The sequence below is a fragment of the Leishmania major genome, chromosome 27 (genome assembly GCF_000002725.2).
Source record: "Leishmania major strain Friedlin complete genome, chromosome 27".
NCBI classification, from domain to species: Eukaryota; Euglenozoa; class Kinetoplastea; order Trypanosomatida; family Trypanosomatidae; genus Leishmania; species Leishmania major.
Window position 1 is genome coordinate 371,165 of NC_007268.2, and position 21,781 is coordinate 392,945.

The 21,781-nt window shown below is 60.9% G+C and overlaps 4 protein-coding genes and 53 non-coding genes across 96 annotated transcripts; 1 reads left to right on the forward strand and 56 right to left on the reverse strand.

The window, feature by feature from the left end:
• Positions 1–466: 466 nt before the first annotated feature.
• Positions 467–3,742, forward strand: LMJF_27_0910 (conserved hypothetical protein; the record flags this gene model as incomplete). The annotated part of the gene is made up of 1 exon (XM_003721849.1): positions 467–3,742. The coding sequence occupies one exon, from the start codon at positions 467–469 to the stop codon at positions 3,740–3,742; it is 3,276 nt and encodes a 1,091-aa protein (XP_003721897.1).
• A 268-nt stretch (positions 3,743–4,010) lies between these two features.
• LM27Cs1C2.6 lies at positions 4,011–4,096 on the reverse strand. 2 transcript variants are annotated; one of them, XR_002460872.1, is made up of 1 exon: positions 4,011–4,096. It is a non-coding gene; the product is annotated as a C/D snoRNA (small nucleolar RNA). The 2 variants fall into 2 exon arrangements; XR_002460873.1 differs by having other exon boundaries at positions 4,011–4,094.
• A 41-nt stretch (positions 4,097–4,137) lies between these two features.
• Positions 4,138–4,227, reverse strand: LM27Cs1C1.1. 2 transcript variants are annotated; one of them, XR_002460874.1, is made up of 1 exon: positions 4,138–4,227. It is a non-coding gene; the product is annotated as a C/D snoRNA (small nucleolar RNA). The 2 variants fall into 2 exon arrangements; XR_002460875.1 differs by having other exon boundaries at positions 4,138–4,225.
• Positions 4,228–4,272: 45 nt separating this feature from the next.
• LM27Cs1H2.1 lies at positions 4,273–4,341 on the reverse strand. Of its 2 annotated transcripts, none has more exons than XR_002460876.1 (1): positions 4,273–4,341. It is a non-coding gene; the product is annotated as an H/ACA-like snoRNA (small nucleolar RNA). The 2 variants fall into 2 exon arrangements; XR_002460877.1 differs by having other exon boundaries at positions 4,273–4,338.
• Positions 4,342–4,462: 121 nt separating this feature from the next.
• On the reverse strand, positions 4,463–4,528 carry LM27Cs1H1.1. Its single transcript, XR_002460950.1, has one exon. It is a non-coding gene; the product is annotated as an H/ACA-like snoRNA (small nucleolar RNA).
• An 83-nt stretch (positions 4,529–4,611) lies between these two features.
• LM27Cs1C1.2 lies at positions 4,612–4,701 on the reverse strand. 2 transcript variants are annotated; one of them, XR_002460878.1, is made up of 1 exon: positions 4,612–4,701. It is a non-coding gene; the product is annotated as a C/D snoRNA (small nucleolar RNA). The 2 variants fall into 2 exon arrangements; XR_002460879.1 differs by having other exon boundaries at positions 4,612–4,699.
• Positions 4,702–4,774: 73 nt separating this feature from the next.
• On the reverse strand, positions 4,775–4,843 carry LM27Cs1H3.1. Its single transcript, XR_002460955.1, has one exon. It is a non-coding gene; the product is annotated as an H/ACA-like snoRNA (small nucleolar RNA).
• Positions 4,844–4,912: 69 nt separating this feature from the next.
• Positions 4,913–5,003, reverse strand: LM27Cs1C3.9. Of its 2 annotated transcripts, none has more exons than XR_002460880.1 (1): positions 4,913–5,003. It is a non-coding gene; the product is annotated as a C/D snoRNA (small nucleolar RNA). The 2 variants fall into 2 exon arrangements; XR_002460881.1 differs by having other exon boundaries at positions 4,913–4,999.
• An 81-nt stretch (positions 5,004–5,084) lies between these two features.
• On the reverse strand, positions 5,085–5,170 carry LM27Cs1C2.7. 2 transcript variants are annotated; one of them, XR_002460882.1, is made up of 1 exon: positions 5,085–5,170. It is a non-coding gene; the product is annotated as a C/D snoRNA (small nucleolar RNA). The 2 variants fall into 2 exon arrangements; XR_002460883.1 differs by having other exon boundaries at positions 5,085–5,168.
• Positions 5,171–5,211: 41 nt separating this feature from the next.
• On the reverse strand, positions 5,212–5,301 carry LM27Cs1C1.3. 2 transcript variants are annotated; one of them, XR_002460884.1, is made up of 1 exon: positions 5,212–5,301. It is a non-coding gene; the product is annotated as a C/D snoRNA (small nucleolar RNA). The 2 variants fall into 2 exon arrangements; XR_002460885.1 differs by having other exon boundaries at positions 5,212–5,299.
• A 73-nt stretch (positions 5,302–5,374) lies between these two features.
• On the reverse strand, positions 5,375–5,443 carry LM27Cs1H3.2. The gene has a single exon (XR_002460956.1). It is a non-coding gene; the product is annotated as an H/ACA-like snoRNA (small nucleolar RNA).
• A 69-nt stretch (positions 5,444–5,512) lies between these two features.
• LM27Cs1C3.10 lies at positions 5,513–5,603 on the reverse strand. Of its 2 annotated transcripts, none has more exons than XR_002460886.1 (1): positions 5,513–5,603. It is a non-coding gene; the product is annotated as a C/D snoRNA (small nucleolar RNA). The 2 variants fall into 2 exon arrangements; XR_002460887.1 differs by having other exon boundaries at positions 5,513–5,599.
• An 81-nt stretch (positions 5,604–5,684) lies between these two features.
• On the reverse strand, positions 5,685–5,770 carry LM27Cs1C2.8. Of its 2 annotated transcripts, none has more exons than XR_002460888.1 (1): positions 5,685–5,770. It is a non-coding gene; the product is annotated as a C/D snoRNA (small nucleolar RNA). The 2 variants fall into 2 exon arrangements; XR_002460889.1 differs by having other exon boundaries at positions 5,685–5,768.
• Positions 5,771–5,811: 41 nt separating this feature from the next.
• On the reverse strand, positions 5,812–5,901 carry LM27Cs1C1.4. Of its 2 annotated transcripts, none has more exons than XR_002460890.1 (1): positions 5,812–5,901. It is a non-coding gene; the product is annotated as a C/D snoRNA (small nucleolar RNA). The 2 variants fall into 2 exon arrangements; XR_002460891.1 differs by having other exon boundaries at positions 5,812–5,899.
• Positions 5,902–5,974: 73 nt separating this feature from the next.
• On the reverse strand, positions 5,975–6,043 carry LM27Cs1H3.3. The gene has a single exon (XR_002460957.1). It is a non-coding gene; the product is annotated as an H/ACA-like snoRNA (small nucleolar RNA).
• Positions 6,044–6,112: 69 nt separating this feature from the next.
• Positions 6,113–6,203, reverse strand: LM27Cs1C3.3. Of its 2 annotated transcripts, none has more exons than XR_002460892.1 (1): positions 6,113–6,203. It is a non-coding gene; the product is annotated as a C/D snoRNA (small nucleolar RNA). The 2 variants fall into 2 exon arrangements; XR_002460893.1 differs by having other exon boundaries at positions 6,113–6,201.
• Positions 6,204–6,283: 80 nt separating this feature from the next.
• On the reverse strand, positions 6,284–6,369 carry LM27Cs1C2.3. 2 transcript variants are annotated; one of them, XR_002460894.1, is made up of 1 exon: positions 6,284–6,369. It is a non-coding gene; the product is annotated as a C/D snoRNA (small nucleolar RNA). The 2 variants fall into 2 exon arrangements; XR_002460895.1 differs by having other exon boundaries at positions 6,284–6,367.
• A 41-nt stretch (positions 6,370–6,410) lies between these two features.
• Positions 6,411–6,500, reverse strand: LM27Cs1C1.5. Of its 2 annotated transcripts, none has more exons than XR_002460896.1 (1): positions 6,411–6,500. It is a non-coding gene; the product is annotated as a C/D snoRNA (small nucleolar RNA). The 2 variants fall into 2 exon arrangements; XR_002460897.1 differs by having other exon boundaries at positions 6,411–6,498.
• A 45-nt stretch (positions 6,501–6,545) lies between these two features.
• LM27Cs1H2.2 lies at positions 6,546–6,614 on the reverse strand. Of its 2 annotated transcripts, none has more exons than XR_002460898.1 (1): positions 6,546–6,614. It is a non-coding gene; the product is annotated as an H/ACA-like snoRNA (small nucleolar RNA). The 2 variants fall into 2 exon arrangements; XR_002460899.1 differs by having other exon boundaries at positions 6,546–6,611.
• Positions 6,615–6,735: 121 nt separating this feature from the next.
• LM27Cs1H1.2 lies at positions 6,736–6,801 on the reverse strand. Its single transcript, XR_002460951.1, has one exon. It is a non-coding gene; the product is annotated as an H/ACA-like snoRNA (small nucleolar RNA).
• Positions 6,802–6,884: 83 nt separating this feature from the next.
• On the reverse strand, positions 6,885–6,974 carry LM27Cs1C1.6. Of its 2 annotated transcripts, none has more exons than XR_002460900.1 (1): positions 6,885–6,974. It is a non-coding gene; the product is annotated as a C/D snoRNA (small nucleolar RNA). The 2 variants fall into 2 exon arrangements; XR_002460901.1 differs by having other exon boundaries at positions 6,885–6,972.
• A 73-nt stretch (positions 6,975–7,047) lies between these two features.
• LM27Cs1H3.4 lies at positions 7,048–7,116 on the reverse strand. The gene has a single exon (XR_002460958.1). It is a non-coding gene; the product is annotated as an H/ACA-like snoRNA (small nucleolar RNA).
• A 69-nt stretch (positions 7,117–7,185) lies between these two features.
• On the reverse strand, positions 7,186–7,276 carry LM27Cs1C3.4. Of its 2 annotated transcripts, none has more exons than XR_002460902.1 (1): positions 7,186–7,276. It is a non-coding gene; the product is annotated as a C/D snoRNA (small nucleolar RNA). The 2 variants fall into 2 exon arrangements; XR_002460903.1 differs by having other exon boundaries at positions 7,186–7,274.
• An 81-nt stretch (positions 7,277–7,357) lies between these two features.
• LM27Cs1C2.9 lies at positions 7,358–7,443 on the reverse strand. Of its 2 annotated transcripts, none has more exons than XR_002460904.1 (1): positions 7,358–7,443. It is a non-coding gene; the product is annotated as a C/D snoRNA (small nucleolar RNA). The 2 variants fall into 2 exon arrangements; XR_002460905.1 differs by having other exon boundaries at positions 7,358–7,441.
• A 41-nt stretch (positions 7,444–7,484) lies between these two features.
• Positions 7,485–7,574, reverse strand: LM27Cs1C1.7. 2 transcript variants are annotated; one of them, XR_002460906.1, is made up of 1 exon: positions 7,485–7,574. It is a non-coding gene; the product is annotated as a C/D snoRNA (small nucleolar RNA). The 2 variants fall into 2 exon arrangements; XR_002460907.1 differs by having other exon boundaries at positions 7,485–7,572.
• A 73-nt stretch (positions 7,575–7,647) lies between these two features.
• On the reverse strand, positions 7,648–7,716 carry LM27Cs1H3.5. The gene has a single exon (XR_002460959.1). It is a non-coding gene; the product is annotated as an H/ACA-like snoRNA (small nucleolar RNA).
• Positions 7,717–7,785: 69 nt separating this feature from the next.
• On the reverse strand, positions 7,786–7,876 carry LM27Cs1C3.5. 2 transcript variants are annotated; one of them, XR_002460908.1, is made up of 1 exon: positions 7,786–7,876. It is a non-coding gene; the product is annotated as a C/D snoRNA (small nucleolar RNA). The 2 variants fall into 2 exon arrangements; XR_002460909.1 differs by having other exon boundaries at positions 7,786–7,874.
• An 81-nt stretch (positions 7,877–7,957) lies between these two features.
• On the reverse strand, positions 7,958–8,043 carry LM27Cs1C2.4. Of its 2 annotated transcripts, none has more exons than XR_002460910.1 (1): positions 7,958–8,043. It is a non-coding gene; the product is annotated as a C/D snoRNA (small nucleolar RNA). The 2 variants fall into 2 exon arrangements; XR_002460911.1 differs by having other exon boundaries at positions 7,958–8,041.
• A 41-nt stretch (positions 8,044–8,084) lies between these two features.
• On the reverse strand, positions 8,085–8,174 carry LM27Cs1C1.8. 2 transcript variants are annotated; one of them, XR_002460912.1, is made up of 1 exon: positions 8,085–8,174. It is a non-coding gene; the product is annotated as a C/D snoRNA (small nucleolar RNA). The 2 variants fall into 2 exon arrangements; XR_002460913.1 differs by having other exon boundaries at positions 8,085–8,172.
• A 45-nt stretch (positions 8,175–8,219) lies between these two features.
• On the reverse strand, positions 8,220–8,288 carry LM27Cs1H2.3. 2 transcript variants are annotated; one of them, XR_002460914.1, is made up of 1 exon: positions 8,220–8,288. It is a non-coding gene; the product is annotated as an H/ACA-like snoRNA (small nucleolar RNA). The 2 variants fall into 2 exon arrangements; XR_002460915.1 differs by having other exon boundaries at positions 8,220–8,285.
• A 121-nt stretch (positions 8,289–8,409) lies between these two features.
• On the reverse strand, positions 8,410–8,475 carry LM27Cs1H1.3. The gene has a single exon (XR_002460952.1). It is a non-coding gene; the product is annotated as an H/ACA-like snoRNA (small nucleolar RNA).
• An 83-nt stretch (positions 8,476–8,558) lies between these two features.
• LM27Cs1C1.9 lies at positions 8,559–8,648 on the reverse strand. 2 transcript variants are annotated; one of them, XR_002460916.1, is made up of 1 exon: positions 8,559–8,648. It is a non-coding gene; the product is annotated as a C/D snoRNA (small nucleolar RNA). The 2 variants fall into 2 exon arrangements; XR_002460917.1 differs by having other exon boundaries at positions 8,559–8,646.
• A 73-nt stretch (positions 8,649–8,721) lies between these two features.
• On the reverse strand, positions 8,722–8,790 carry LM27Cs1H3.6. Its single transcript, XR_002460960.1, has one exon. It is a non-coding gene; the product is annotated as an H/ACA-like snoRNA (small nucleolar RNA).
• Positions 8,791–8,859: 69 nt separating this feature from the next.
• Positions 8,860–8,950, reverse strand: LM27Cs1C3.11. 2 transcript variants are annotated; one of them, XR_002460918.1, is made up of 1 exon: positions 8,860–8,950. It is a non-coding gene; the product is annotated as a C/D snoRNA (small nucleolar RNA). The 2 variants fall into 2 exon arrangements; XR_002460919.1 differs by having other exon boundaries at positions 8,860–8,946.
• An 81-nt stretch (positions 8,951–9,031) lies between these two features.
• Positions 9,032–9,117, reverse strand: LM27Cs1C2.10. 2 transcript variants are annotated; one of them, XR_002460920.1, is made up of 1 exon: positions 9,032–9,117. It is a non-coding gene; the product is annotated as a C/D snoRNA (small nucleolar RNA). The 2 variants fall into 2 exon arrangements; XR_002460921.1 differs by having other exon boundaries at positions 9,032–9,115.
• A 41-nt stretch (positions 9,118–9,158) lies between these two features.
• LM27Cs1C1.10 lies at positions 9,159–9,248 on the reverse strand. 2 transcript variants are annotated; one of them, XR_002460922.1, is made up of 1 exon: positions 9,159–9,248. It is a non-coding gene; the product is annotated as a C/D snoRNA (small nucleolar RNA). The 2 variants fall into 2 exon arrangements; XR_002460923.1 differs by having other exon boundaries at positions 9,159–9,246.
• A 73-nt stretch (positions 9,249–9,321) lies between these two features.
• On the reverse strand, positions 9,322–9,390 carry LM27Cs1H3.7. The gene has a single exon (XR_002460961.1). It is a non-coding gene; the product is annotated as an H/ACA-like snoRNA (small nucleolar RNA).
• A 69-nt stretch (positions 9,391–9,459) lies between these two features.
• Positions 9,460–9,550, reverse strand: LM27Cs1C3.6. Of its 2 annotated transcripts, none has more exons than XR_002460924.1 (1): positions 9,460–9,550. It is a non-coding gene; the product is annotated as a C/D snoRNA (small nucleolar RNA). The 2 variants fall into 2 exon arrangements; XR_002460925.1 differs by having other exon boundaries at positions 9,460–9,548.
• An 81-nt stretch (positions 9,551–9,631) lies between these two features.
• LM27Cs1C2.11 lies at positions 9,632–9,717 on the reverse strand. Of its 2 annotated transcripts, none has more exons than XR_002460926.1 (1): positions 9,632–9,717. It is a non-coding gene; the product is annotated as a C/D snoRNA (small nucleolar RNA). The 2 variants fall into 2 exon arrangements; XR_002460927.1 differs by having other exon boundaries at positions 9,632–9,715.
• A 41-nt stretch (positions 9,718–9,758) lies between these two features.
• LM27Cs1C1.11 lies at positions 9,759–9,848 on the reverse strand. 2 transcript variants are annotated; one of them, XR_002460928.1, is made up of 1 exon: positions 9,759–9,848. It is a non-coding gene; the product is annotated as a C/D snoRNA (small nucleolar RNA). The 2 variants fall into 2 exon arrangements; XR_002460929.1 differs by having other exon boundaries at positions 9,759–9,846.
• A 73-nt stretch (positions 9,849–9,921) lies between these two features.
• On the reverse strand, positions 9,922–9,990 carry LM27Cs1H3.9. Its single transcript, XR_002460963.1, has one exon. It is a non-coding gene; the product is annotated as an H/ACA-like snoRNA (small nucleolar RNA).
• Positions 9,991–10,059: 69 nt separating this feature from the next.
• LM27Cs1C3.7 lies at positions 10,060–10,150 on the reverse strand. Of its 2 annotated transcripts, none has more exons than XR_002460930.1 (1): positions 10,060–10,150. It is a non-coding gene; the product is annotated as a C/D snoRNA (small nucleolar RNA). The 2 variants fall into 2 exon arrangements; XR_002460931.1 differs by having other exon boundaries at positions 10,060–10,148.
• Positions 10,151–10,231: 81 nt separating this feature from the next.
• Positions 10,232–10,317, reverse strand: LM27Cs1C2.5. 2 transcript variants are annotated; one of them, XR_002460932.1, is made up of 1 exon: positions 10,232–10,317. It is a non-coding gene; the product is annotated as a C/D snoRNA (small nucleolar RNA). The 2 variants fall into 2 exon arrangements; XR_002460933.1 differs by having other exon boundaries at positions 10,232–10,315.
• A 41-nt stretch (positions 10,318–10,358) lies between these two features.
• On the reverse strand, positions 10,359–10,448 carry LM27Cs1C1.12. Of its 2 annotated transcripts, none has more exons than XR_002460934.1 (1): positions 10,359–10,448. It is a non-coding gene; the product is annotated as a C/D snoRNA (small nucleolar RNA). The 2 variants fall into 2 exon arrangements; XR_002460935.1 differs by having other exon boundaries at positions 10,359–10,446.
• Positions 10,449–10,493: 45 nt separating this feature from the next.
• On the reverse strand, positions 10,494–10,562 carry LM27Cs1H2.4. Of its 2 annotated transcripts, none has more exons than XR_002460936.1 (1): positions 10,494–10,562. It is a non-coding gene; the product is annotated as an H/ACA-like snoRNA (small nucleolar RNA). The 2 variants fall into 2 exon arrangements; XR_002460937.1 differs by having other exon boundaries at positions 10,494–10,559.
• A 121-nt stretch (positions 10,563–10,683) lies between these two features.
• LM27Cs1H1.4 lies at positions 10,684–10,749 on the reverse strand. Its single transcript, XR_002460953.1, has one exon. It is a non-coding gene; the product is annotated as an H/ACA-like snoRNA (small nucleolar RNA).
• Positions 10,750–10,832: 83 nt separating this feature from the next.
• LM27Cs1C1.13 lies at positions 10,833–10,922 on the reverse strand. Of its 2 annotated transcripts, none has more exons than XR_002460938.1 (1): positions 10,833–10,922. It is a non-coding gene; the product is annotated as a C/D snoRNA (small nucleolar RNA). The 2 variants fall into 2 exon arrangements; XR_002460939.1 differs by having other exon boundaries at positions 10,833–10,920.
• Positions 10,923–10,995: 73 nt separating this feature from the next.
• Positions 10,996–11,064, reverse strand: LM27Cs1H3.8. Its single transcript, XR_002460962.1, has one exon. It is a non-coding gene; the product is annotated as an H/ACA-like snoRNA (small nucleolar RNA).
• Positions 11,065–11,133: 69 nt separating this feature from the next.
• On the reverse strand, positions 11,134–11,224 carry LM27Cs1C3.8. 2 transcript variants are annotated; one of them, XR_002460940.1, is made up of 1 exon: positions 11,134–11,224. It is a non-coding gene; the product is annotated as a C/D snoRNA (small nucleolar RNA). The 2 variants fall into 2 exon arrangements; XR_002460941.1 differs by having other exon boundaries at positions 11,134–11,222.
• An 80-nt stretch (positions 11,225–11,304) lies between these two features.
• On the reverse strand, positions 11,305–11,390 carry LM27Cs1C2.12. Of its 2 annotated transcripts, none has more exons than XR_002460942.1 (1): positions 11,305–11,390. It is a non-coding gene; the product is annotated as a C/D snoRNA (small nucleolar RNA). The 2 variants fall into 2 exon arrangements; XR_002460943.1 differs by having other exon boundaries at positions 11,305–11,388.
• Positions 11,391–11,431: 41 nt separating this feature from the next.
• Positions 11,432–11,521, reverse strand: LM27Cs1C1.15. Of its 2 annotated transcripts, none has more exons than XR_002460944.1 (1): positions 11,432–11,521. It is a non-coding gene; the product is annotated as a C/D snoRNA (small nucleolar RNA). The 2 variants fall into 2 exon arrangements; XR_002460945.1 differs by having other exon boundaries at positions 11,432–11,518.
• A 45-nt stretch (positions 11,522–11,566) lies between these two features.
• Positions 11,567–11,635, reverse strand: LM27Cs1H2.5. Of its 2 annotated transcripts, none has more exons than XR_002460946.1 (1): positions 11,567–11,635. It is a non-coding gene; the product is annotated as an H/ACA-like snoRNA (small nucleolar RNA). The 2 variants fall into 2 exon arrangements; XR_002460947.1 differs by having other exon boundaries at positions 11,567–11,632.
• Positions 11,636–11,756: 121 nt separating this feature from the next.
• Positions 11,757–11,822, reverse strand: LM27Cs1H1.5. The gene has a single exon (XR_002460954.1). It is a non-coding gene; the product is annotated as an H/ACA-like snoRNA (small nucleolar RNA).
• An 83-nt stretch (positions 11,823–11,905) lies between these two features.
• LM27Cs1C1.14 lies at positions 11,906–11,995 on the reverse strand. 2 transcript variants are annotated; one of them, XR_002460948.1, is made up of 1 exon: positions 11,906–11,995. It is a non-coding gene; the product is annotated as a C/D snoRNA (small nucleolar RNA). The 2 variants fall into 2 exon arrangements; XR_002460949.1 differs by having other exon boundaries at positions 11,906–11,993.
• A 1,924-nt stretch (positions 11,996–13,919) lies between these two features.
• LMJF_27_0920 (hypothetical protein) lies at positions 13,920–14,846 on the reverse strand (the record flags this gene model as incomplete). The annotated part of the gene is made up of 1 exon (XM_003721850.1): positions 13,920–14,846. One exon carries the CDS (start codon positions 14,844–14,846, stop codon positions 13,920–13,922), a length of 927 nt encoding a protein of 308 aa, XP_003721898.1.
• Positions 14,847–16,960: 2,114 nt separating this feature from the next.
• On the reverse strand, positions 16,961–18,193 carry LMJF_27_0930 (putative isovaleryl-coA dehydrogenase; the record flags this gene model as incomplete). The annotated part of the gene is made up of 1 exon (XM_003721851.1): positions 16,961–18,193. The coding sequence occupies one exon, from the start codon at positions 18,191–18,193 to the stop codon at positions 16,961–16,963; it is 1,233 nt and encodes a 410-aa protein (XP_003721899.1).
• A 937-nt stretch (positions 18,194–19,130) lies between these two features.
• Positions 19,131–20,888, reverse strand: LMJF_27_0940 (conserved hypothetical protein; the record flags this gene model as incomplete). Its single annotated transcript, XM_003721852.1, has 1 exon — positions 19,131–20,888. The coding sequence occupies one exon, from the start codon at positions 20,886–20,888 to the stop codon at positions 19,131–19,133; it is 1,758 nt and encodes a 585-aa protein (XP_003721900.1).
• Positions 20,889–21,781: the final 893 nt, after the last annotated feature.

Here is a 21,781-nt window from a genome sequence, read left to right on the forward strand (position 1 = left end):
AGAATACGTATCGGTGCAGTGAGCACTCAAGTGGGTGCGTTTATTTGAGTAAGCGGTGGTGAAGACTTCTCTGTCGTAGGTGGTACGTGTGTGAGCCTTGCTACTCTCTCTGGTATTGCAGCGGCACATATTGCTCGCGAGTCCGCCTCTTCTCTGTGGAGTCCGTATCGCAAGGGCTTGCTCGCTGTTCGCGCACTCCGGCTTTGCGGCTGCCCGTTTGGTGTGTGAGCTCGGCTGCTCAGCTTTGGAGGTTGTACTCAAGGCACCTTCGTAGCCGTGTCTCTCCGTTTGTGCAGTCGCCGCGTGTGTCCTGCGGTGGCGCTGCCAGCCAGAAGAGGCGGCGCGTACCCCACGGGCAGTCACGCCTGCGAGAGGAGCCTGCACCGAGAGGTGTTCTCAAACAAGTCACATCGACGCAAATCGGAACGTCCACAGCACACACGCGGCAGCGGTGCAGAGGACGGCAATGGCGCAAGCGGTGCCACCTAACAACCGGAGTCATGTTGAAGCCTTGCATGACCCCGTCGCACCGCATTTCGAACTTGTCTCATACCCCCTCTCTGATAGCCAGGACGCTATCGAGGATGCCGATTGCCAGGGTGGTGTTTTGGCGGTGCTGCGCCGCAGTGGGCGGCTGGAGGTGCGCGACGCTGAAGAGGACCGCGTGCTGCTCCGCACACTCGTGCGTAACCCTCACAAGGTCTTTGTGCATCCCCAGGGCACCTACGTTGTGGTTACTGCTTCTGACGGTGAGGTAAGCGTGCAGAACACGTTCGACGCGCGCATGTGCGCCACCACTCAGCTACAAGCGACGGACGTTCTCGGTACCGTTGCGCAAGGATCTCAGGATGTCGTCGTCGGTGAGTGCGTTGGTTGGCTCCCACAGGACAGCTATGGGGTAGCAGCCGACGACAACCCGGAAGTGTTGGCAGCCCGTGCAGTGTCTGCTTTCACGACGCAAGGGTCGTCAACAGCTGGCGCGGCCGAGTGGAGCTACTTGATGGGGGTGAACAAGGGCAGTGCCATCTTTGCTCTGCACATATGCGTCAGCAGCAGTAACCCCAACCGACTGAAGATGCGAGCTGTGCTGGTGTGGTCGCTGCCGTCTCCAGCAAGCTGTGCCTTCCCGATCCGCTCCATCGCGTTCGCGGCGACGGGGGCCGGCGGCTGCGTTCTTCTCATTTCGACAGCCATCAATCTGCACGAAGCACACAGCAGCAGCATTGCCGCTCCGGCGCCTCTGTTTCACGCACTCCGTTCCGGCACCGTCAAGCTGCGCACGCAAACGGTGCCCCTGTACGCAGGCTCCGCCTCGGCGCCCGAAGCGAACGGGCGGGTGCTTCTCTACCGTCGTTCGTATGCCGCCGCGCCGCAGTCGTACGTGTGGAATAGCGCCGCTGGTGTGGTTCATGGGCTGTTCGACCGCGACGTCTCGACTGACATGGTGGACGAAAACGAGCGGCTGCTCTTTCGAACTTCATCCGTCTCCGAGACATCGGTGCCCTCTGTGGGTGAGGCGGGGGCGCGCGTGAATGAGCAGTCGTTCTCGCTCGCTAAAGTCGCAGACAGCACGGGCGCAGCCGGGGCTGGAGTGGACAGGGCCGCGCGGCCGCCGTCGGCCGTCCCCATCGCAGTGGTCCCGACAGCGTTTCACATGATTGTGCTCTACCCGCGGCGGTGCATTGTGCTACATCAACCTCCGGGAGCGTCGTGGCGCAGTCCTGCGGATGGCGGCGGCGCGGCGGAGCGCTTCGCACCGCCGCTACCTGCTGAAGTGGCACAGCGGATCCGCTTCGACCCGTTCCGGGCATCGCCGCCGCCGTCCTCTGAGCTGTGCGGCGTCATCCACGACGCCGAGGCGCGCCGATTTTACCTCTTCAGCCGCACGCATCTCTGGGAGGTGCTCATTGAGGACGAGGCGCACCAGCAGTGGCGCCTCTTTCTCGAGCGCGGACGTGACGCGCAGGCGTCCTTGGCGGTGCGCAAGCGCTACATGGATGCGGCGTGCCGCCTTGCCTTCTACTCGGACACTCAGCGCAATCTCTGTCTGTTTCGCCGCGGCCAGTTCTTCCTCGACTGCGGAGCCACTCGCCACGCCATTGCCCAGTTCGCCAAGTGTGACTGGTTCGAGGACATCTACGCGCTGTTGACGACATACCGCAACACGAACGTGCGCACCGCGTTTGTGGAGGCTCGCTTCCAGTTTCTGCTGTCGCATCTCGCTTCGCTGGACGACTGGGCGCCGCAGCTGACGAGCATGTTTGTGATTCTCATGCTTGCGAAGCTCGACCAGATCGCGCGCAGTGCCCCGGCGTCCGCCGCCGCCGAGGCGGATTTTCACAAGTTCCTGCTGAGCACAGTGGAGCAGTGCGGCGTCTTCCTGAAGGAGAACGCGGTGTATGAGCTTGTGTTGCGCCTGCTGGAGGAGCAGGGTCGGCCCGAGAGCGCGTTGATATTCGCCAAGGCAATGCAACGCACACGCTACGTTGTCGCCTCCCACATCGTCCAGCAGCAGTTCGACGAGGCTGTCAAGGTCCTCGGCGCGTGCCACGGCTCTGCTGCCCGTCTGCAGCCCTGGTACGAGTTTACGTCCGTACTGATCCAGCATCGACCGGTGGCCCTGACAACGGCGCTGCTGCGTGCGCTCACCAAGGAAGCGCGGGCGGGCCGGGTGCTTCCTCTGCAGATGGAGCGGCTGATGCCGTCGTTTGTGCGCTATGATATCTCCATGAACGAGGTGGCCGACAACACGGAGCATCAGGTGGTGGTGCTGCTCGATCAGTGCATTCACCGCTACGACTGCTCTTCGGGTGCAGTGCATAACTACTACGCCCGCCTGCTTGCGCAGACGCACGATGCCGTGCGACTCGACGACTTTATCAGCACCTCGCTCTTCCTCGACACGGGGTACGCACTGCGCATGTGCCTGAAGCACGGCTGCACGACCGCCGCAGTGGCCCTATACAAACACATGCATCTCTACCGCGACGCCGTCACTACCGCCCTGTACGTGCCTCACGAGCGACGCAACAGCGGCAGCGGCAACGCTGACGAGGACGCTAGCGTGGCCGCACGGTCGGAGGACAAGGATGTGCTGCCGGGTCTTGTCGCCGCCGAAGACACGCTGCGCGGACTTGTCGGGAAAGTTCGCAACGACGAGCTCCACCAACTGTGGATGCTTACTGCGGAGCAGGCGCTCGCCAGCCACAACGTTGCCGCGGCCCTCGCGGTCGTGCAGGAATCCGGTGGCGTTCTCCGCACTGAGGATGTCCTCCGTAAGATCGAGGACGTGAATCTCATCGACGATTTTCGGGACGTCATCTGCGAGTACTTCGACGCCTACGCGGATCAGAAGCGGCAGCTTAGCCGAACGCAGGACGAGGTGTACCAGACCGCCGAGGAGGTGAAGAAGGACCTGCGGCAGGCGCGCGAACAGTTTGGATACATCACGGCGAGCCAGCGCTGTCCACTCTGCCACCGCACACTGCTGCAGAGCAGCACGCCGTACTTTGTGTACCCCAACTGCGGTCATGTCGTGCACGAGGTCTGCGCTGTGTCGCGGCTCGAGTCCATCGGTGGCCTCGAGACGTTCTTGGCTGACGAGGGCATTGCGCCGCACGTACTCGACGGCATCAGCGACGTTCACCAGCTTGCGAAGCAGGACTGTGTGCTGTGCGGCGAGGCCGTTGTTGTGGAGGTCGACATCCCGTTGTTTCGCAAGGACGCTTCTTGGGATTTGTAGTTCATCAATTTCTCCCCGCCACCTTTCGCCACGCCCGGGGCGGCTTTTTGCGGGCCGCTCGCCGCGCGCCCTTTTTCCCCTCCCGGTGCTGAGCGCGCGTCGTTCCCCCGCCGGCCCTTTGGCCCCGCCACCCTCCCCCCTCACCCACCTGCCACCCCCGCCCTCATCCTACCCCCACACCGCCGTCCATAGGGCCCGCCGCCAACATACTCGGCTGCTCCCAGGCAGCAGCCTTCACACCAGGCCCAAACACGCGTGCGTGCCACACACGTCAGCCGAAAGGTGATTTGTATGTGTATCTTCTCATGCGCCAGTCAAACTGTTTGGACCAACATAGATGAGTGCATCATTCAGCGGCACACGCACACGCGCACGCACACAGCAACACCCGCACCGCGTCAGTGTGAGCTGAGTTGAGAAAATGCTATGACCTCATGCAGTGCTCGGACTGACAGGAAACTATGTGAATAGTATTCATCACGCGCATGCGCCTCGCGCAGCGGCGAAGTGGCAGGGGCTGGGGCAGCGCGCGCTCTGGCACAACAGGACAAGGACTTGCGTGGGATGAGGCACCCACCATTCCAAGGGAGTTGTGCGGCGGCCTAGAAGAGAGGCTGTGCGGCAGAGACACCCCACGCGGACGCGCGCGCTCAGACGGCGGCAGTGACACCGCGGTGCTGGCGCAGCAGAACTCGCGAAGCGCCCTCGCTCTCGCTGTCGTTGTCTCTCTTGAACTTTCGGGCGTGTTCTGTCACTGACAGGTGTAAAGACAGGTGCCAGACAGGTCAAGATGAAGCTGCCGCCCGCGCCGTCGCTGTCGCCCTGTCCCCCACAAACGTGCACACAAGCCCTCCGCACGCGACAGCACCGCGTCAGTGTGAGCTGAGTTGAGAAAATGCTATGACCTCATGCAGTGCTCGGACTGACAGGAAACTATGTGAATAGTATTCATCACGCGCATGCGCCTCGCGCAGCGGCGAAGTGGCAGGGGGTAGCGGTGAGGATGCAAGCGGCGCGACAAGGTGCCGCGCCGCATCTAGGAGAGTTGATGCTCCCACGCGCGTACTGGTGGGGAGCGGTGGGACTCAATGCACTCCGTTCACGCACGCAGCAGCGTGCAGCTCGGCGGCGGCGCCGCCGCGCAGTGGCAGCGCGCACGCGCGTGGCAGCGTCTCAGACCTGTTGAGTTTTGTTTGTTGGCTCAAAATGTGCGCTCATAGCCTCGCTCGCGCACAAAAAGGATTGTTTCTCCATCAGCGCCACCACGCACGGGCTCCGAGCCCACGCAAGCACACGCAGCAGGACAGCCGACACCAGGCCCAAACACGCGTGCGTGCCACACACGTCAGCCGAAAGGTGATTTGTATGTGTATCTTCTCATGCGCCAGTCAAACTGTTTGGACCAACATAGATGAGTGCATCATTCAGCGGCACACGCACACGCGCACGCACACAGCAACACCCGCACCGCGTCAGTGTGAGCTGAGTTGAGAAAATGCTATGACCTCATGCAGTGCTCGGACTGACAGGAAACTATGTGAATAGTATTCATCACGCGCATGCGCCTCGCGCAGCGGCGAAGTGGCAGGGGGTAGCGGTGAGGATGCAAGCGGCGCGACAAGGTGCCGCGCCGCATCTAGGAGAGTTGATGCTCCCACGCGCGTACTGGTGGGGAGCGGTGGGACTCAATGCACTCCGTTCACGCACGCAGCAGCGTGCAGCTCGGCGGCGGCGCCGCCGCGCAGTGGCAGCGCGCACGCGCGTGGCAGCGTCTCAGACCTGTTGAGTTTTGTTTGTTGGCTCAAAATGTGCGCTCATAGCCTCGCTCGCGCACAAAAAGGATTGTTTCTCCATCAGCGCCACCACGCACGGGCTCCGAGCCCACGCAAGCACACGCAGCAGGACAGCCGACACCAGGCCCAAACACGCGTGCGTGCCACACACGTCAGCCGAAAGGTGATTTGTATGTGTATCTTCTCATGCGCCAGTCAAACTGTTTGGACCAACATAGATGAGTGCATCATTCAGCGGCACACGCACACGCGCACGCACACAGCAACACCCGCACCGCGTCAGTGTGAGCTGAGTTGAGAAAATGCTATGACCTCATGCAGTGCTCGGACTGACAGGAAACTATGTGAATAGTATTCATCACGCGCATGCGCCTCGCGCAGCGGCGAAGTGGCAGGGGGTAGCGGTGAGGATGCAAGCGGCGCGACAAGGTGCCGCGCCGCATCTAGGAGAGTTGATGCTCCCACGCGCGTACTGGTGGGGAGCGGTGGGACTCAATGCACTCCGTTCACGCACGCAGCAGCGTGCAGCTCGGCGGCGGCGCCGCCGCGCAGTGGCAGCGCGCACGCGCGTGGCAGCGTCTCAGACCTGTTGAGTTTTGTTTGTTGGCTCAAAATGTGCGCTCATAGCCTCGCTCGCGCACAAAAAGGATTGTTTCTCCATCAGGGCCACCACGCACGGGCTCCGAGCCCACGCAAGCACACGCGGCAGGACAGCCGACACCAGCCCGCGCACGCGTGCGTGCCACACACGTCAGCCGAAAGGTGATTTGTATGTGTACCTTCTCATGCGCCAGTCAAACTGTTTGGACCAACATAGATGAGTGCATCATTCAGCGGCACACGCACACGCGCACGCACACAGCAACACCCGCACCGCGTCAGTGTGAGCTGAGTTGAGAAAATGCTATGACCTCATGCAGTGCTCGGACTGACAGGAAACTATGTGAATAGTATTCATCACGCGCATGCGCCTCGCGCAGCGGCGAAGTGGCAGGGGCTGGGGCAGCGCGCGCTCTGGCACAACAGGACAAGGACTTGCGTGGGATGAGGCACCCACCATTCCAAGGGAGTTGTGCGGCGGCCTAGAAGAGAGGCTGTGCGGCAGAGACACCCCACGCGGACGCGCGCGCTCAGACGGCGGCAGTGACACCGCGGTGCTGGCGCGGCAGAACTCGCGAAGCGCCCTCGCTCTCGCTGTCGTTGTCTCTCTTGAACTTTCGGGCGTGTTCTGTCACTGACAGGTGTAAAGACAGGTGCCAGACAGGTCAAGATGAAGCTGCCGCCCGCGCCGTCGCTGTCGCCCTGTCCCCCACAAACGTGCACACAAGCCCTCCGCACGCGACAGCACCGCGTCAGTGTGAGCTGAGTTGAGAAAATGCTATGACCTCATGCAGTGCTCGGACTGACAGGAAACTATGTGAATAGTATTCATCACGCGCATGCGCCTCGCGCAGCGGCGAAGTGGCAGGGGGTAGCGGTGAGGATGCAAGCGGCGCGACAAGGTGCCGCGCCGCATCTAGGAGAGTTGATGCTCCCACGCGCGTACTGGTGGGGAGCGGTGGGACTCAATGCACTCCGTTCACGCACGCAGCAGCGTGCAGCTCGGCGGCGGCGCCGCCGCGCAGTGGCAGCGCGCACGCGCGTGGCAGCGTCTCAGACCTGTTGAGTTTTGTTTGTTGGCTCAAAATGTGCGCTCATAGCCTCGCTCGCGCACAAAAAGGATTGTTTCTCCATCAGGGCCACCACGCACGGGCTCCGAGCCCACGCAAGCACACGCGGCAGGACAGCCGACACCAGGCCCAAACACGCGTGCGTGCCACACACGTCAGCCGAAAGGTGATTTGTATGTGTATCTTCTCATGCGCCAGTCAAACTGTTTGGACCAACATAGATGAGTGCATCATTCAGCGGCACACGCACACGCGCACGCACACAGCAACACCCGCACCGCGTCAGTGTGAGCTGAGTTGAGAAAATGCTATGACCTCATGCAGTGCTCGGACTGACAGGAAACTATGTGAATAGTATTCATCACGCGCATGCGCCTCGCGCAGCGGCGAAGTGGCAGGGGGTAGCGGTGAGGATGCAAGCGGCGCGACAAGGTGCCGCGCCGCATCTAGGAGAGTTGATGCTCCCACGCGCGTACTGGTGGGGAGCGGTGGGACTCAATGCACTCCGTTCACGCACGCAGCAGCGTGCAGCTCGGCGGCGGCGCCGCCGCGCAGTGGCAGCGCGCACGCGCGTGGCAGCGTCTCAGACCTGTTGAGTTTTGTTTGTTGGCTCAAAATGTGCGCTCATAGCCTCGCTCGCGCACAAAAAGGATTGTTTCTCCATCAGGGCCACCACGCACGGGCTCCGAGCCCACGCAAGCACACGCGGCAGGACAGCCGACACCAGGCCCAAACACGCGTGCGTGCCACACACGTCAGCCGAAAGGTGATTTGTATGTGTACCTTCTCATGCGCCAGTCAAACTGTTTGGACCAACATAGATGAGTGCATCATTCAGCGGCACACGCACACGCGCACGCACACAGCAACACCCGCACCGCGTCAGTGTGAGCTGAGTTGAGAAAATGCTATGACCTCATGCAGTGCTCGGACTGACAGGAAACTATGTGAATAGTATTCATCACGCGCATGCGCCTCGCGCAGCGGCGAAGTGGCAGGGGCTGGGGCAGCGCGCGCTCTGGCACAACAGGACAAGGACTTGCGTGGGATGAGGCACCCACCATTCCAAGGGAGTTGTGCGGCGGCCTAGAAGAGAGGCTGTGCGGCAGAGACACCCCACGCGGACGCGCGCGCTCAGACGGCGGCAGTGACACCGCGGTGCTGGCGCAGCAGAACTCGCGAAGCGCCCTCGCTCTCGCTGTCGTTGTCTCTCTTGAACTTTCGGGCGTGTTCTGTCACTGACAGGTGTAAAGACAGGTGCCAGACAGGTCAAGATGAAGCTGCCGCCCGCGCCGTCGCTGTCGCCCTGTCCCCCACAAACGTGCACACAAGCCCTCCGCACGCGACAGCACCGCGTCAGTGTGAGCTGAGTTGAGAAAATGCTATGACCTCATGCAGTGCTCGGACTGACAGGAAACTATGTGAATAGTATTCATCACGCGCATGCGCCTCGCGCAGCGGCGAAGTGGCAGGGGGTAGCGGTGAGGATGCAAGCGGCGCGACAAGGTGCCGCGCCGCATCTAGGAGAGTTGATGCTCCCACGCGCGTACTGGTGGGGAGCGGTGGGACTCAATGCACTCCGTTCACGCACGCAGCAGCGTGCAGCTCGGCGGCGGCGCCGCCGCGCAGTGGCAGCGCGCACGCGCGTGGCAGCGTCTCAGACCTGTTGAGTTTTGTTTGTTGGCTCAAAATGTGCGCTCATAGCCTCGCTCGCGCACAAAAAGGATTGTTTCTCCATCAGCGCCACCACGCACGGGCTCCGAGCCCACGCAAGCACACGCAGCAGGACAGCCGACACCAGGCCCAAACACGCGTGCGTGCCACACACGTCAGCCGAAAGGTGATTTGTATGTGTATCTTCTCATGCGCCAGTCAAACTGTTTGGACCAACATAGATGAGTGCATCATTCAGCGGCACACGCACACGCGCACGCACACAGCAACACCCGCACCGCGTCAGTGTGAGCTGAGTTGAGAAAATGCTATGACCTCATGCAGTGCTCGGACTGACAGGAAACTATGTGAATAGTATTCATCACGCGCATGCGCCTCGCGCAGCGGCGAAGTGGCAGGGGGTAGCGGTGAGGATGCAAGCGGCGCGACAAGGTGCCGCGCCGCATCTAGGAGAGTTGATGCTCCCACGCGCGTACTGGTGGGGAGCGGTGGGACTCAATGCACTCCGTTCACGCACGCAGCAGCGTGCAGCTCGGCGGCGGCGCCGCCGCGCAGTGGCAGCGCGCACGCGCGTGGCAGCGTCTCAGACCTGTTGAGTTTTGTTTGTTGGCTCAAAATGTGCGCTCATAGCCTCGCTCGCGCACAAAAAGGATTGTTTCTCCATCAGGGCCACCACGCACGGGCTCCGAGCCCACGCAAGCACACGCGGCAGGACAGCCGACACCAGGCCCAAACACGCGTGCGTGCCACACACGTCAGCCGAAAGGTGATTTGTATGTGTATCTTCTCATGCGCCAGTCAAACTGTTTGGACCAACATAGATGAGTGCATCATTCAGCGGCACACGCACACGCGCACGCACACAGCAACACCCGCACCGCGTCAGTGTGAGCTGAGTTGAGAAAATGCTATGACCTCATGCAGTGCTCGGACTGACAGGAAACTATGTGAATAGTATTCATCACGCGCATGCGCCTCGCGCAGCGGCGAAGTGGCAGGGGGTAGCGGTGAGGATGCAAGCGGCGCGACAAGGTGCCGCGCCGCATCTAGGAGAGTTGATGCTCCCACGCGCGCACTGGTGGGGAGCGGTGGGACTCAATGCACTCCGTTCACGCACGCAGCAGCGTGCAGCTCGGCGGCGGCGCCGCCGCGCAGTGGCAGCGCGCACGCGCGTGGCAGCGTCTCAGACCTGTTGAGTTTTGTTTGTTGGCTCAAAATGTGCGCTCATAGCCTCGCTCGCGCACAAAAAGGATTGTTTCTCCATCAGGGCCACCACGCACGGGCTCCGAGCCCACGCAAGCACACGCGGCAGGACAGCCGACACCAGGCCCAAACACGCGTGCGTGCCACACACGTCAGCCGAAAGGTGATTTGTATGTGTACCTTCTCATGCGCCAGTCAAACTGTTTGGACCAACATAGATGAGTGCATCATTCAGCGGCACACGCACACGCGCACGCACACAGCAACACCCGCACCGCGTCAGTGTGAGCTGAGTTGAGAAAATGCTATGACCTCATGCAGTGCTCGGACTGACAGGAAACTATGTGAATAGTATTCATCACGCGCATGCGCCTCGCGCAGCGGCGAAGTGGCAGGGGCTGGGGCAGCGCGCGCTCTGGCACAACAGGACAAGGACTTGCGTGGGATGAGGCACCCACCATTCCAAGGGAGTTGTGCGGCGGCCTAGAAGAGAGGCTGTGCGGCAGAGACACCCCACGCGGACGCGCGCGCTCAGACGGCGGCAGTGACACCGCGGTGCTGGCGCAGCAGAACTCGCGAAGCGCCCTCGCTCTCGCTGTCGTTGTCTCTCTTGAACTTTCGGGCGTGTTCTGTCACTGACAGGTGTAAAGACAGGTGCCAGACAGGTCAAGATGAAGCTGCCGCCCGCGCCGTCGCTGTCGCCCTGTCCCCCACAAACGTGCACACAAGCCCTCCGCACGCGACAGCACCGCGTCAGTGTGAGCTGAGTTGAGAAAATGCTATGACCTCATGCAGTGCTCGGACTGACAGGAAACTATGTGAATAGTATTCATCACGCGCATGCGCCTCGCGCAGCGGCGAAGTGGCAGGGGGTAGCGGTGAGGATGCAAGCGGCGCGACAAGGTGCCGCGCCGCATCTAGGAGAGTTGATGCTCCCACGCGCGTACTGGTGGGGAGCGGTGGGACTCAATGCACTCCGTTCACGCACGCAGCAGCGTGCAGCTCGGCGGCGGCGCCGCCGCGCAGTGGCAGCGCGCACGCGCGTGGCAGCGTCTCAGACCTGTTGAGTTTTGTTTGTTGGCTCAAAATGTGCGCTCATAGCCTCGCTCGCGCACAAAAAGGATTGTTTCTCCATCAGGGCCACCACGCACGGGCTCCGAGCCCACGCAAGCACACGCGGCAGGACAGCCGACACCAGCCCGCGCACGCGTGCGTGCCACACACGTCAGCCGAAAGGTGATTTGTATGTGTATCTTCTCATGCGCCAGTCAAACTGTTTGGACCAACATAGATGAGTGCATCATTCAGCGGCACACGCACACGCGCACGCACACAGCAACACCCGCACCGCGTCAGTGTGAGCTGAGTTGAGAAAATGCTATGACCTCATGCAGTGCTCGGACTGACAGGAAACTATGTGAATAGTATTCATCACGTGCATGCGCCTCGCGCAGCGGCGAAGTGGCAGGGGCTGGGGCAGCGCGCGCTCTGGCACAACAGGACAAGGACTTGCGTGGGATGAGGCACCCACCATTCCAAGGGAGTTGTGCGGCGGCCTAGAAGAGAGGCTGTGCGGCAGAGACACCCCACGCGGACGCGCGCGCTCAGACGGCGGCAGTGACACCGCGGTGCTGGCGCGGCAGAACTCGCGAAGCGCCCTCGCTCTCGCTGTCGTTGTCTCTCTTGAACTTTCGGGCGTGTTCTGTCACTGACAGGTGTAAAGACAGGTGCCAGACAGGTCAAGATGAAGCTGCCGCCCGCGCCGTCGCTGTCGCCCTGTCCCCCACAAACGTGCACACAAGCCCTCCGCACGCGACAGCACCGCGTCAGTGTGAGCTGAGTTGAGAAAATGCTATGACCTCATGCAGTGCTCGGACTGACAGGAAACTATGTGAATAGTATTCATCACGCGCATGCGCCTCGCGCAGCGGCGAAGTGGCAGGGGCTGGGGCAGCGCGCGCTCTGGCACAAGAGGACAAGGACTTGCGTGGGATGAGGCACCAACCTTCGAGACCCTGGGGGAATGTGAATAAGGGCTTTCGAGGTCTTTAAAGATCGTTGATTGCTGCTTCACGCTCTTGTCGCTGTAAAGACCGTCTCGTGGCGGATGTGAGAGTAATTGATTGGATTTCCGGTGCAAGTTTTGTTGTCACAGAGGGAGGTGGTGTCGATGAGTTGCTTGCTATAGGTGTAGCTGGATTTGATGTTGTTCTGTATCTGGTTATTCCGCCTTTTTTTCGCTGCTTTTGACTGAGCGAGCGCGATCGGAGGTATGCAGATGTTGTTGTGTAGTGCCGCATACATGGCTCTTCACCTAAGTATTGCAGGAGCACAAAGTATTCTACGTGGCGGCACGGGGGGGGTCCGGGGAACACCACGAAGGTCGAAATGAAATGGAAGCATGGGTGTTCAAAAGTGGCGGAGGCGTCTGATGATTGCCCTGAAAAAGTGCGCGCAAAAACTCATCTGCTGTCTTGCTGTTAGCTCTGCGCGCCGTTCGCCAAAGCAGCGGAGCAGGTTGGAGGGACTGAGGTGGCGATTAGGCCATGCAGCATGTCATGTGGTGAGAAATCCCGGAGTAATTCAACCAAAAGCCACAAAGGAGGCGCTGAACACGCACGGCCCTGGGGCAGCGAAGCATCGGCAGCAACTGCAGCTGCCAGCTGCAAGCGGAATCCCCAAAATGCATGATGGACATCAGGTCGGCGCGCTGAGGGCTAAAAAAAAAAATACGCTCTTCGGCGAAGTCGTTCGGGTGCCATGGCGACACACATAACACTCATAGCTCACCATGACGGCGAAGCATGTGCGACACACCCTCTCCACATACCGTAAAAGCGGGTGTGCTCTGGACGTAAGTGAGCAGCACTTTCTCGGGTTTCTTTGGGGTGTCCCTTCCACTTCCACGAACAAGTCAGCAAGCCTACGCACACACAGCCACAGCTCGCCTGCGACTGTTGCGCCACGGCCAAGGCCTGGCCGTCCACGACGAACCGCCTGCCGTCGGACCGGGCCGCGCGTCTCACCGGCTCTCCCTCTTCTTCCCCGTCCCCTCCCGGGGTGCGTGTTGCGTGATCGGCGCCAGGCGGACCTGGCGGGACTGCATGCCTTGATCCGCCCGGGCCCCGTCCAGGGTTCGGCTCGAGGCCGGAGGCAGTGGCGTCTGTCGTGCGGGCACAGGGGGGGGGGATATAAGTGAATGGAGGAGGAGCTCAGAGAGGAAGTGGGCCAGCCGCAGGTCAGGACCCTCTGAGACCCTCTGCCCTGCCTGTGCGCCATGTTTCGCCCTCGGTCGCTTCAAGCCGCGGCATGCTGTCATACGGTGTGGTGACACTTTACATGGGAGTCTGGAGGACTCGGTGGTGCAACTTGAGGGTGCTCTCGTCGCGCTTCCCGCATCTGCGCCGCATCGGCCCACCCGGTCGCATGCAGGAGACGCCGCACATTTCACACACATGCGCTTTCTTTTTTTTTTGTGGTGTGTGTGTGTGTGTGTGTGATGGGTATGGATCTCGTCCTCCGACATGTGTGCAATCGTCGACACGATTCGCTGTGCGCTGCTAAAAAGGTGATCATCATGACGGCAAGTCTCCTCGGCACAGCGCCAGCCCATACCTGTCCGCCGATACCGAGGAGCCCGCCAGCGGGGCCCGAGGGCAGGCTGCAGGGTCTTTGGCTTTCCCACAGAGTGGGTGCTGGACAGTGAGATGCCACCGGTGAGGTGGTGGGCGTCGTCAGGGGCCGCTTGGCCGTGGCCAGTGCAGCAGCATAGGCCCCAGCGTCATCGGCCGTGAAATAAGAGATAGAGCCTCGAGGAAACGGTAAATGACGCGGCTGCTACCCCATCTTCTTGAGCGCAAGCAGCACCTTCCCTGTTGTCGAATAGAGGGAAGGGAAGAGCATGGGCGTTATGGACTGGTATACGGCGTAGCCAGGGTACTTTTTAGCAGTCAGCTGCTCCGTGATCATTGCTGTCGAAAAGAGGATGAGCAGCCCCAGCAGGGTGCACCCAGACCACTGCCACCACGCCATCGACGCTGTCCCACAGCTGTGCGCCGCCACCGCCAACATCACCCACAGAGACGCCTCACAGAAGACGTTTAGGTGCCGGCTGTAGCCGAAGACACCTGTGACGCAGAACCCGTAGCAGTAAGGGGCCTGGTGCGGCGTGCGGACCTTCGCGCACTGAAAACGCCACTGCTGCTCGTCGCAGATCGCCTCAAAGGTAATGAGAGCCACCAGCAGAACTCCAAATGTGACCTCCTTCGCCGTTGCCGGCGTTGCTGGAAATTGCATGACCGGCAGTGTGATGGCCCACAGCAGCCACGTTTGAAAGGAGGAAATGACGAAGAAGTTGAAGAGCGTCCAGACGACCGGCGAGCGGGAGAAGATGCGCCACGTGTGTACGTAACTCCACCGGTAGTCCTCGCCGCCACGGGCGTACCCGCCGCGGCGGAAGAAGTTGAAGGTCAGGCGGCACCCCCACACCGTTATGACAAGGCCAAAGAGGGTTGCGGTGCTCAGCGGGAACGACTGCCCCGCGGCGCGCCTCACAGCAGCCCCGCGTGCCTGCTGGTGCGTGTAGTATACGTGGATCCACGTGTACACCACCGGTAGAATAGACCACGACCGGTCCACCCACGAATAGTTGTCGTTGCGGTGCGCTGCGATGAACAGCACAAGCGCCGCCACAACCATCAAGGTTCCGGAAAGGGCGAGGGATGTCACCGTAACGGCTGCGACGGCACTGGAGAAAGATTCCATCCTTTTCAGGGTATACAAATATCTTTTCACGTTTCGGTGGGAATCGTATCGTTGCCCACTTCGGACGAAGAAAATGACGGGGCACTTACGTATGAAGGTTCATGAATGGATGCACGATCGTATGTCCGCTAGTGCGTGCGCTTGTCCGAGTATAAGGGTATGCCAGTCCCTGCGCGTGTACTTCGACCGTCAACAGATCTTTACCTCGTCTTGTGCTACCTCCAGCTGCGACCAGGAGAAGAGAGGACAACGATGAGAGCTAAAAACAACCGTACTGGTGGGGGTGGGGGTGGGGGAACGGATGAGGGTTGAAGTGGTCGATGGATGTGCAGCAGATCAGAAGGGACAGAGGGCAAGGCAGAACGAGGAAGGCCGGCAGACTTGCAATGTCACACCAACCCGAGACAAAGAAGAGAAGGACTTTGATGGCTGACCGACTTGAAAAATGCGTTTTCTTTTTTTTTCTTGGGGGGGTCGTGTGTGTATCTGTGTTCCCCTTTGCCCGTAGATGTATAAATGCGTGTATGTGGTCTCTTCGTGTCTGCATGAGTACGTGCTCGCGGCGTGCCAGCATCAACGAAACAGGAAGAAAGGGGGGGATGGTGCGATCCGTGGAGGAGCAGGTGCGCATGAACGAGTAGTCGCACAGCGTGTCCGCACAAATGTGCGCGATAGCTGAACAGTTACAGTCACATCGCTGCAAGAGGTAACTCTCGCGGCTGTGGCAGGGCAGGCACACCGCGGCACACGCCCGCGTTTGCTGCATATCACCAAACGCAGTGTTGCGAAAAAAACTCGAGGAGAGCGTGGAAGCCCAGTTGCTGCACGAGAACAATAATAAAAAGGGGGCGCGCCTTAACGAAGTCCACCCAGAGCACGTCTCTGCCATCCCTCTCGTGTTTTGCACGCTCGCACTTTCTTTTTTCCTTCAGCGTGTGCCCCCTTCCTCTGCCCCTGCAACGCGAGCTGCACTCCACTCCACTCCAGCCGGCCCCGTCACACCGGCCCACATGGCCTGGCGCGAAGCAGCGGTAGGCATACGCGGTACAGCACTGCGCCGACCCAGTCATCTGGGTACGGCCTCCGTCCAAAGCTCTACACAGCCGCACCCATTGCGCCGGTCGCCACCTGCCGCGCCCTCCTTGGGAGTGGCGCAGGCTCCCTGCACCGCTGGGCAGAGTGAGGGACCGGGAGGGGGTAGGGGAGATGTGTTCGAGCCACGCTGGCACTCTGCCCCCCCCATCACGTGGGTGGCACAAAGGTGTCCGCCGTCGCACGCCGCTCCGACGCCACGCCCTCCACAACCTCACCAGCGACATCCGCAGCGATACATCGCTCCGACCTCCCCTACGTCGTCGGTGCGGGGCCCTGCCACCACCCGAGGTGGCTGGGGCACTTGGCAGGCGTTGGGGGGGGGGGGGGCTGGATCGCTTTCCCAAACACACACACACACAGATAGAGAGCGGGGTGTGTACTGGGCCCTGCGGCACCACGCACTGAGGGGTGTCCTCCACACTCACTCCGTCCTAGACGGCAAGGAGGAAGGGGCGGGTCGAAGAAAAAGGGGGAGGCGGTGGTGTGTGATGAGGGACCTGCCGATCTCATGCTAACAACGGCGCTTCTATACATGCATATATGTGCTCGTTTCTGGACACTGCCCCCACACCCCTTTCTTCGTTGGGGCACACGCGTAGCAGACACAAACGTGAAGAAAGCAATAAAAAAGAAGGGGGAACTGCCTGAATGGCGCACGTCTCACTGAGATAGAGAGAGGCGTCGCCGTGTCTGCCCTTCCCATGCCGCCCTCCCCGCCGCACACCCAACGCGCGCATTGGACAAAGTTGTTCGGTTTATTTCTCTTCTTCGCATCTGTGTGTATGCGTGCGTGTGAAAATGCAGGTGTGCGTCGGTCGATGTTCGGATAATACTTTCCTGTCATAGCTTGAAAGTAGGGCGACACCCCACCCCTTGCGCGTGATCAGCGAAGGGAGAGGTTCCACGGAAACAGTGAAGGCGTCGATGAGGAACGTGGTGGTGGCCACGACCGTGGGTGGGGACCCCAAGGTGCAGCAGCCGCCTCGCCTCGCACTACCTTTCCTCCTGCGTCTACGCGTCTACTTGAGCCTCTTCAGGAGGTCCTTTGTGATGTTCTTATGGTGTGCCTCGATCGTACCGCCACCGATCTCCAGCAGCTTCGCGTCGCGCCAGAGTCGCTCGACCGGCATACCTTTCGAGTACCCCATACCACCCATCACCTGTATCGCCGAGTCCGCGACCTTCTTGGCAATCGGTGTGGCAAACAGCTTGGCGGCATCGCTGCCCAAACGGTTCTTGTTGTCCGGGTGGACGTTGTGGCTGACCGAGTACACCAGTGCCTTCGCCGCCTCGGTGTCGGCGTAGCCCTCTGCGATGTAGCGCTGGATCTGGCCGAAGTTAGAGATGGGCTGGCCAAATGCGTTCCGCTCTGACGCATATGACGTCATGAGCTCTACAGAGCGCTCCGCGATGCCGACCGCCATGGCAGCCAAGGTGACGCGCTCCAGTTCTAGGTTGCGCATCATGCCCACCATGCCCTTGCCCTCCTCACCGAGCAAATTCTCCGCCGGGACAACGACGTCTTCCAAGAAGAGCTGGCACATATGAGAGGCGCGCATGCCGCACTTATCAATCTTCGGGCCCTGTGTGAAGCCCTTCGTGCCACGCTCTACCGTGAAGGCGGTGATCTTGCCGTCCACCTTGGCGTAGATGAGAAACACGTCGGCGACCGAGCCGTTCGTGATCCAAATCTTGCTGCCGTTCAACACGTAGTTGCCGTTGCTGTCTTTCTTCGCGGTCATCCGCATTCCCAGCACATCGGTGCCAGCGCTCGGCTCCGACATGCCCATGGCGCCAACGTGCTCGCCGGTGAGCACCTTGGGCAGCCACCGCGCCCGCTGTTCTGGCGAAGCGCTGTAATAGAAGTTGTTTACAAAGAGCATGGAGTGAGCGAGGTAGGCTAGGCAGAACCCGGGGTCATACTTGGAGAGTTCGTGGTGGATGATCACAGCAGCCACAGCGTCCATGCCGGCGCCGCCGTCCGCCTCGGGAATTGTCACACCCATTACGCCCAGATCGCCAAGCTGCTTGAAGAGGTCGCGGTTGAAGTGGCCGTTGACGTCGTCCTCCCTGGCGTGCTTGTCGACCACCTCACGAGAAAACTTGGCCACGGTCTCACGCAGGGCCGCGTGCTCTGGTGTCGGGTTGTACAAATCCATGAAGGCACGGCTCGCGGACGTCATGGTGACGGCCGCTGTCCACCCGCACATAGCGGAGCGGCGGTCGAGCGACGACTGCAGCACACGACGCATGATACTAACTCGGATGAGCGGCAAGAGCGATGACACAACCGATTGATCGAGAGAGACACACGAGCAGAGAGGTGCTGAGGGAGAGAGACCAACAGGAAACGAAGATAGTACTGACTAGCGGCCAACACAAGGTCGAAGCACCCATGAAAGGAGAAAGGGGAAGATAAACGCACTGTGAGGTCAAAGGATGCTAATGAATAATGAAAGGTGTTGAGGGAGGACTGGGGGGGGGCATCCGAATCAACCGGAGAGAGAGGCATGGGATGCGCGCGTAGGGGGTGGTGTCCACGAGTGCGTGTCGTTTGCGTATGGCCGATACGGATATATGCACGCATATACATGAGAGAAGAGGCATGTGTGGGCGAGTCATTGGTGGGAGAATAAGAACAAAAAGGCATGCACGTATGTCGCCTGAGGCGAATCAGCACAGCGATCCCGACTGCTGACAGAGGGAGAGAGGCCTGCTCGTGTGCGTCTCACGCCGGGCAGAGCAACAAAGCAGCAGCACCGTCAGTGGTCCCTCAACACAAAACGCGGGGACAACGTAGCAACCCCCATACCATAGCCGAAGAAGAAAGAGCCGCTCCGTGTGCTCGAGCGCCAACAGCCGCAGGGGTTCGTGCAGTCATCCCTTTTATTTCTTCTTAGGGCAATCCGGCTCGCCGGTTTGTGAACAACGCCTGTCGGTGAAGTGTATCACTCAGCAGGTGATGAGGTGAGGGGGAGGGGGGCTATGCGATGCCGTGCAGCTGTGCTTTGGCAAGGCGTGCGTGGCGGCAGTCACTTACATGGGCAGATAAGGGGGACGAGGCTGCAGCATCAGCCGCCGCAAAGGAGCCCTGCAAGGGAGGGGGAGGGGAGGGGGGGGGAGCAACAGCGATGCAGCGACGTGTCTGTCATGCCCACCAAACCACACCGTTTCCTTTGTTTGGTTTTCCTACGCTGCTGCTGCCTCGTCGTCCTCGTCGTCCTCCCCATCGCTGTACTCTGTCCTCACCTGGTGTGCCTCGTCGGACTGATTGGGTCGCTTCGCCCCCTCGACAGCCGCCGGCGCCGCCTTTCGGGAAAGGATGGCGGCCAGCCGCATGAAAGCCCCGGCATCTTCATCCTCGGCTCCTGCGGTGGGGCAATGGCTCAACCGCCGCTCCGCCTCCGTTAGTTGCGTTGTGTCCACAGATGCCATGACGCTCTTTACATTCTCTGTCAGAAGCCCGATAGACGTGCTCGTCGTCAGCCTGTGCCCATCGTCTTTGGTGCTCGCTCGAATGGCACGTGCCAGCTCGGCTGAGAAGCGGCCACGAATACCCAACACGGCAATGCACTGCTCAAGCGGCGCAAAGACGGGGCCGACAGGCCTCGTCACCTCCTCTACTTTCCCGGTGTCTGCCGTCTCCGCGTTGGCAGCCCCCTCGGCGGCACCGGAGTCGACCTTCCGACTCAGACCCCGCGCGTGCGCGGCAGCACGCAACGAGCCCACGGACGGAAGTCCTTCCTGGTGCGGGAAGAAGCCGTAGTCGGGGCACCGACCGAATACGTAGCTTCGCAGGCTCCATAGCGCCGCCGCTAGAAGCTGCGTCCCTTCCTTGGCACCGCCGCCCCCACCACCGCCGCCGCCGCGCAGAAGCACCTTGGCAGTCTTGCGCTTGTTGCGTGGGACGCGCAAGAGCTGTGTCGCCATGGAACCACTACGCGTGAGCACCGCGCGCAGAAACTCCACATCCAGCTCGAGGTGTCGTCCGGAAATCAGGGCACGGCGGAAGTAGCCCTCGTTCACGCGCAGATGGCGGTACCGCCGCCACAGCGCAACGCTGTCGCCTCCGATGCCCTTGTAGTAGTCGTCGCCGGAGAGCAACATCAGGAATACAAAATCGATGCGGTAGGAAGGGAGCAGCTCAGCTGGCAGTGGGGGGTTCGGCACGGCCTGGGACCAGTGGTTCATCAGCTCCCGAAGAGACGTGAGGCTGAGGTCAAATGGGTCGATCAGGGTGTAGTACGAGTACGGGACAGCCACCATGGCAACCAGGATGAGGTCCGAGTCGTTGCCCACCATCGTCACGACATCGTCTTGGCTGTAGCTGCCATCGGCAACTGTCTCTGCCCAGAGCCTGCGTAGGAGCGCAGATATCTTCACCTCACCCTCCCCCGGCTCGCAGCACCCGCTTACGATCAGCTTAGCCCAAGAGTAGTGTGCCTTGCGCTGCTGAAGGTATGTTGTGATGTACTCCTCGCAGGCGAGCACGAACTCTGCCCCGCAGAGGATCTCCTCACGGTGCAGCGGCACTTCGCCCAGCACAGGGTCGCACGTGTACCACGGCGAAACACGGATGCTGCCGTTTCCGCTGCCCTTCGAGGAGGCGACTGTTTTGGCGGGACGGGGCGGGTGCACAGAAAGGGAGTTGCGACGCTCCTTTTGCGTCTTTAGCTTCGCAATCGGCGCCACGCCGTCGTAAACAAGCACCAACGTGTCGCGGGCTCGCACACGCGTGAGCAGCTCATCCATCTTTGCTACCACCGCGCGCAGCGTCGCTGCAGTTGTCGGCCTCGTGGAGTCGTATGCCATGTGCAGCACGGCATTCATGTCCACCAGAAGATGGCGCGGGTTCACCGCGTAGCAGTCTGCGCGCGCATTTTTGTTGGGAAATGCATACTGGATGCTGTGGTGCTCCACATAGCTCCAAAGCCCCTTGACACCCATGCTACGCTATTAGCATCAGCCTCGCCTTTCTTCGATGGCGATGGCTCAAGCTCGTGAGATGTTCGACGAGGGTTTAAAACGTGGATCGGCTGCAGTCCACGATGAGGAAAAAACAATGGAACGAGAGGGAGACGTTATGCAACAGCGAGAGGCCCTCGCCAACGGAGACACACAGCGGCGACGCGAACGCGGGGAGCCGCTGCACTCGCGATTTGCACGCCGATCAGCTCTGCTGATGGTGGCACAAATGACCTTTATCAGAAGATGTGGAGAGTATAGAAGACCTACCACGCGCTCCCGCCGACACACACACGCAGCAGCAGCAGCAGCAGTACATGCGCCCGCACGCTGGCCGTAGCGTGCTTCCCGTCTCTTCGCTGTGGCGTCAACGGTTGCGCAACACCCCTTCTCTGTGTCCGCGTACGCATCACACTTGGCTCTCGCAGCGCTGCAGTCCCTCAGGTCCTCCTTCACCGTCCATAGAGCCTTTTGCTTCGCTTTCTTTTTCGGTTCATCTTTTCGCTTGCCGAACCCGCCCCGCCCCCCCCCCCATACCCAGAGGGATACCCTCGCAGCAGAGCGAAGGCCGTGGCAGTCGGCATTGCCACAGTACGACAAAGGCGGCGGGGAAGGGTCTTGGCTTTGTGTCGGCGTGTGCCCCCTTCCTCTGCCCGTGCAACGCGAGCTGCACTCCACTCCACTCCAGCCGGCCCCGTCACACCGGCCCACATGGCCTGGCGCGAAGCAGCGGTAGGCATACGCGGTACAGCACTGCGCCGACCCAGTCATCTGGGTACGGCCTCCGTCCAAAGCTCTACACAGCCGCACCCACTGCGCCGGTCGCCACCTGCCGCGCCCTCCTTGGGAGTGGCGCAGGCTCCCTGCACCGCTGG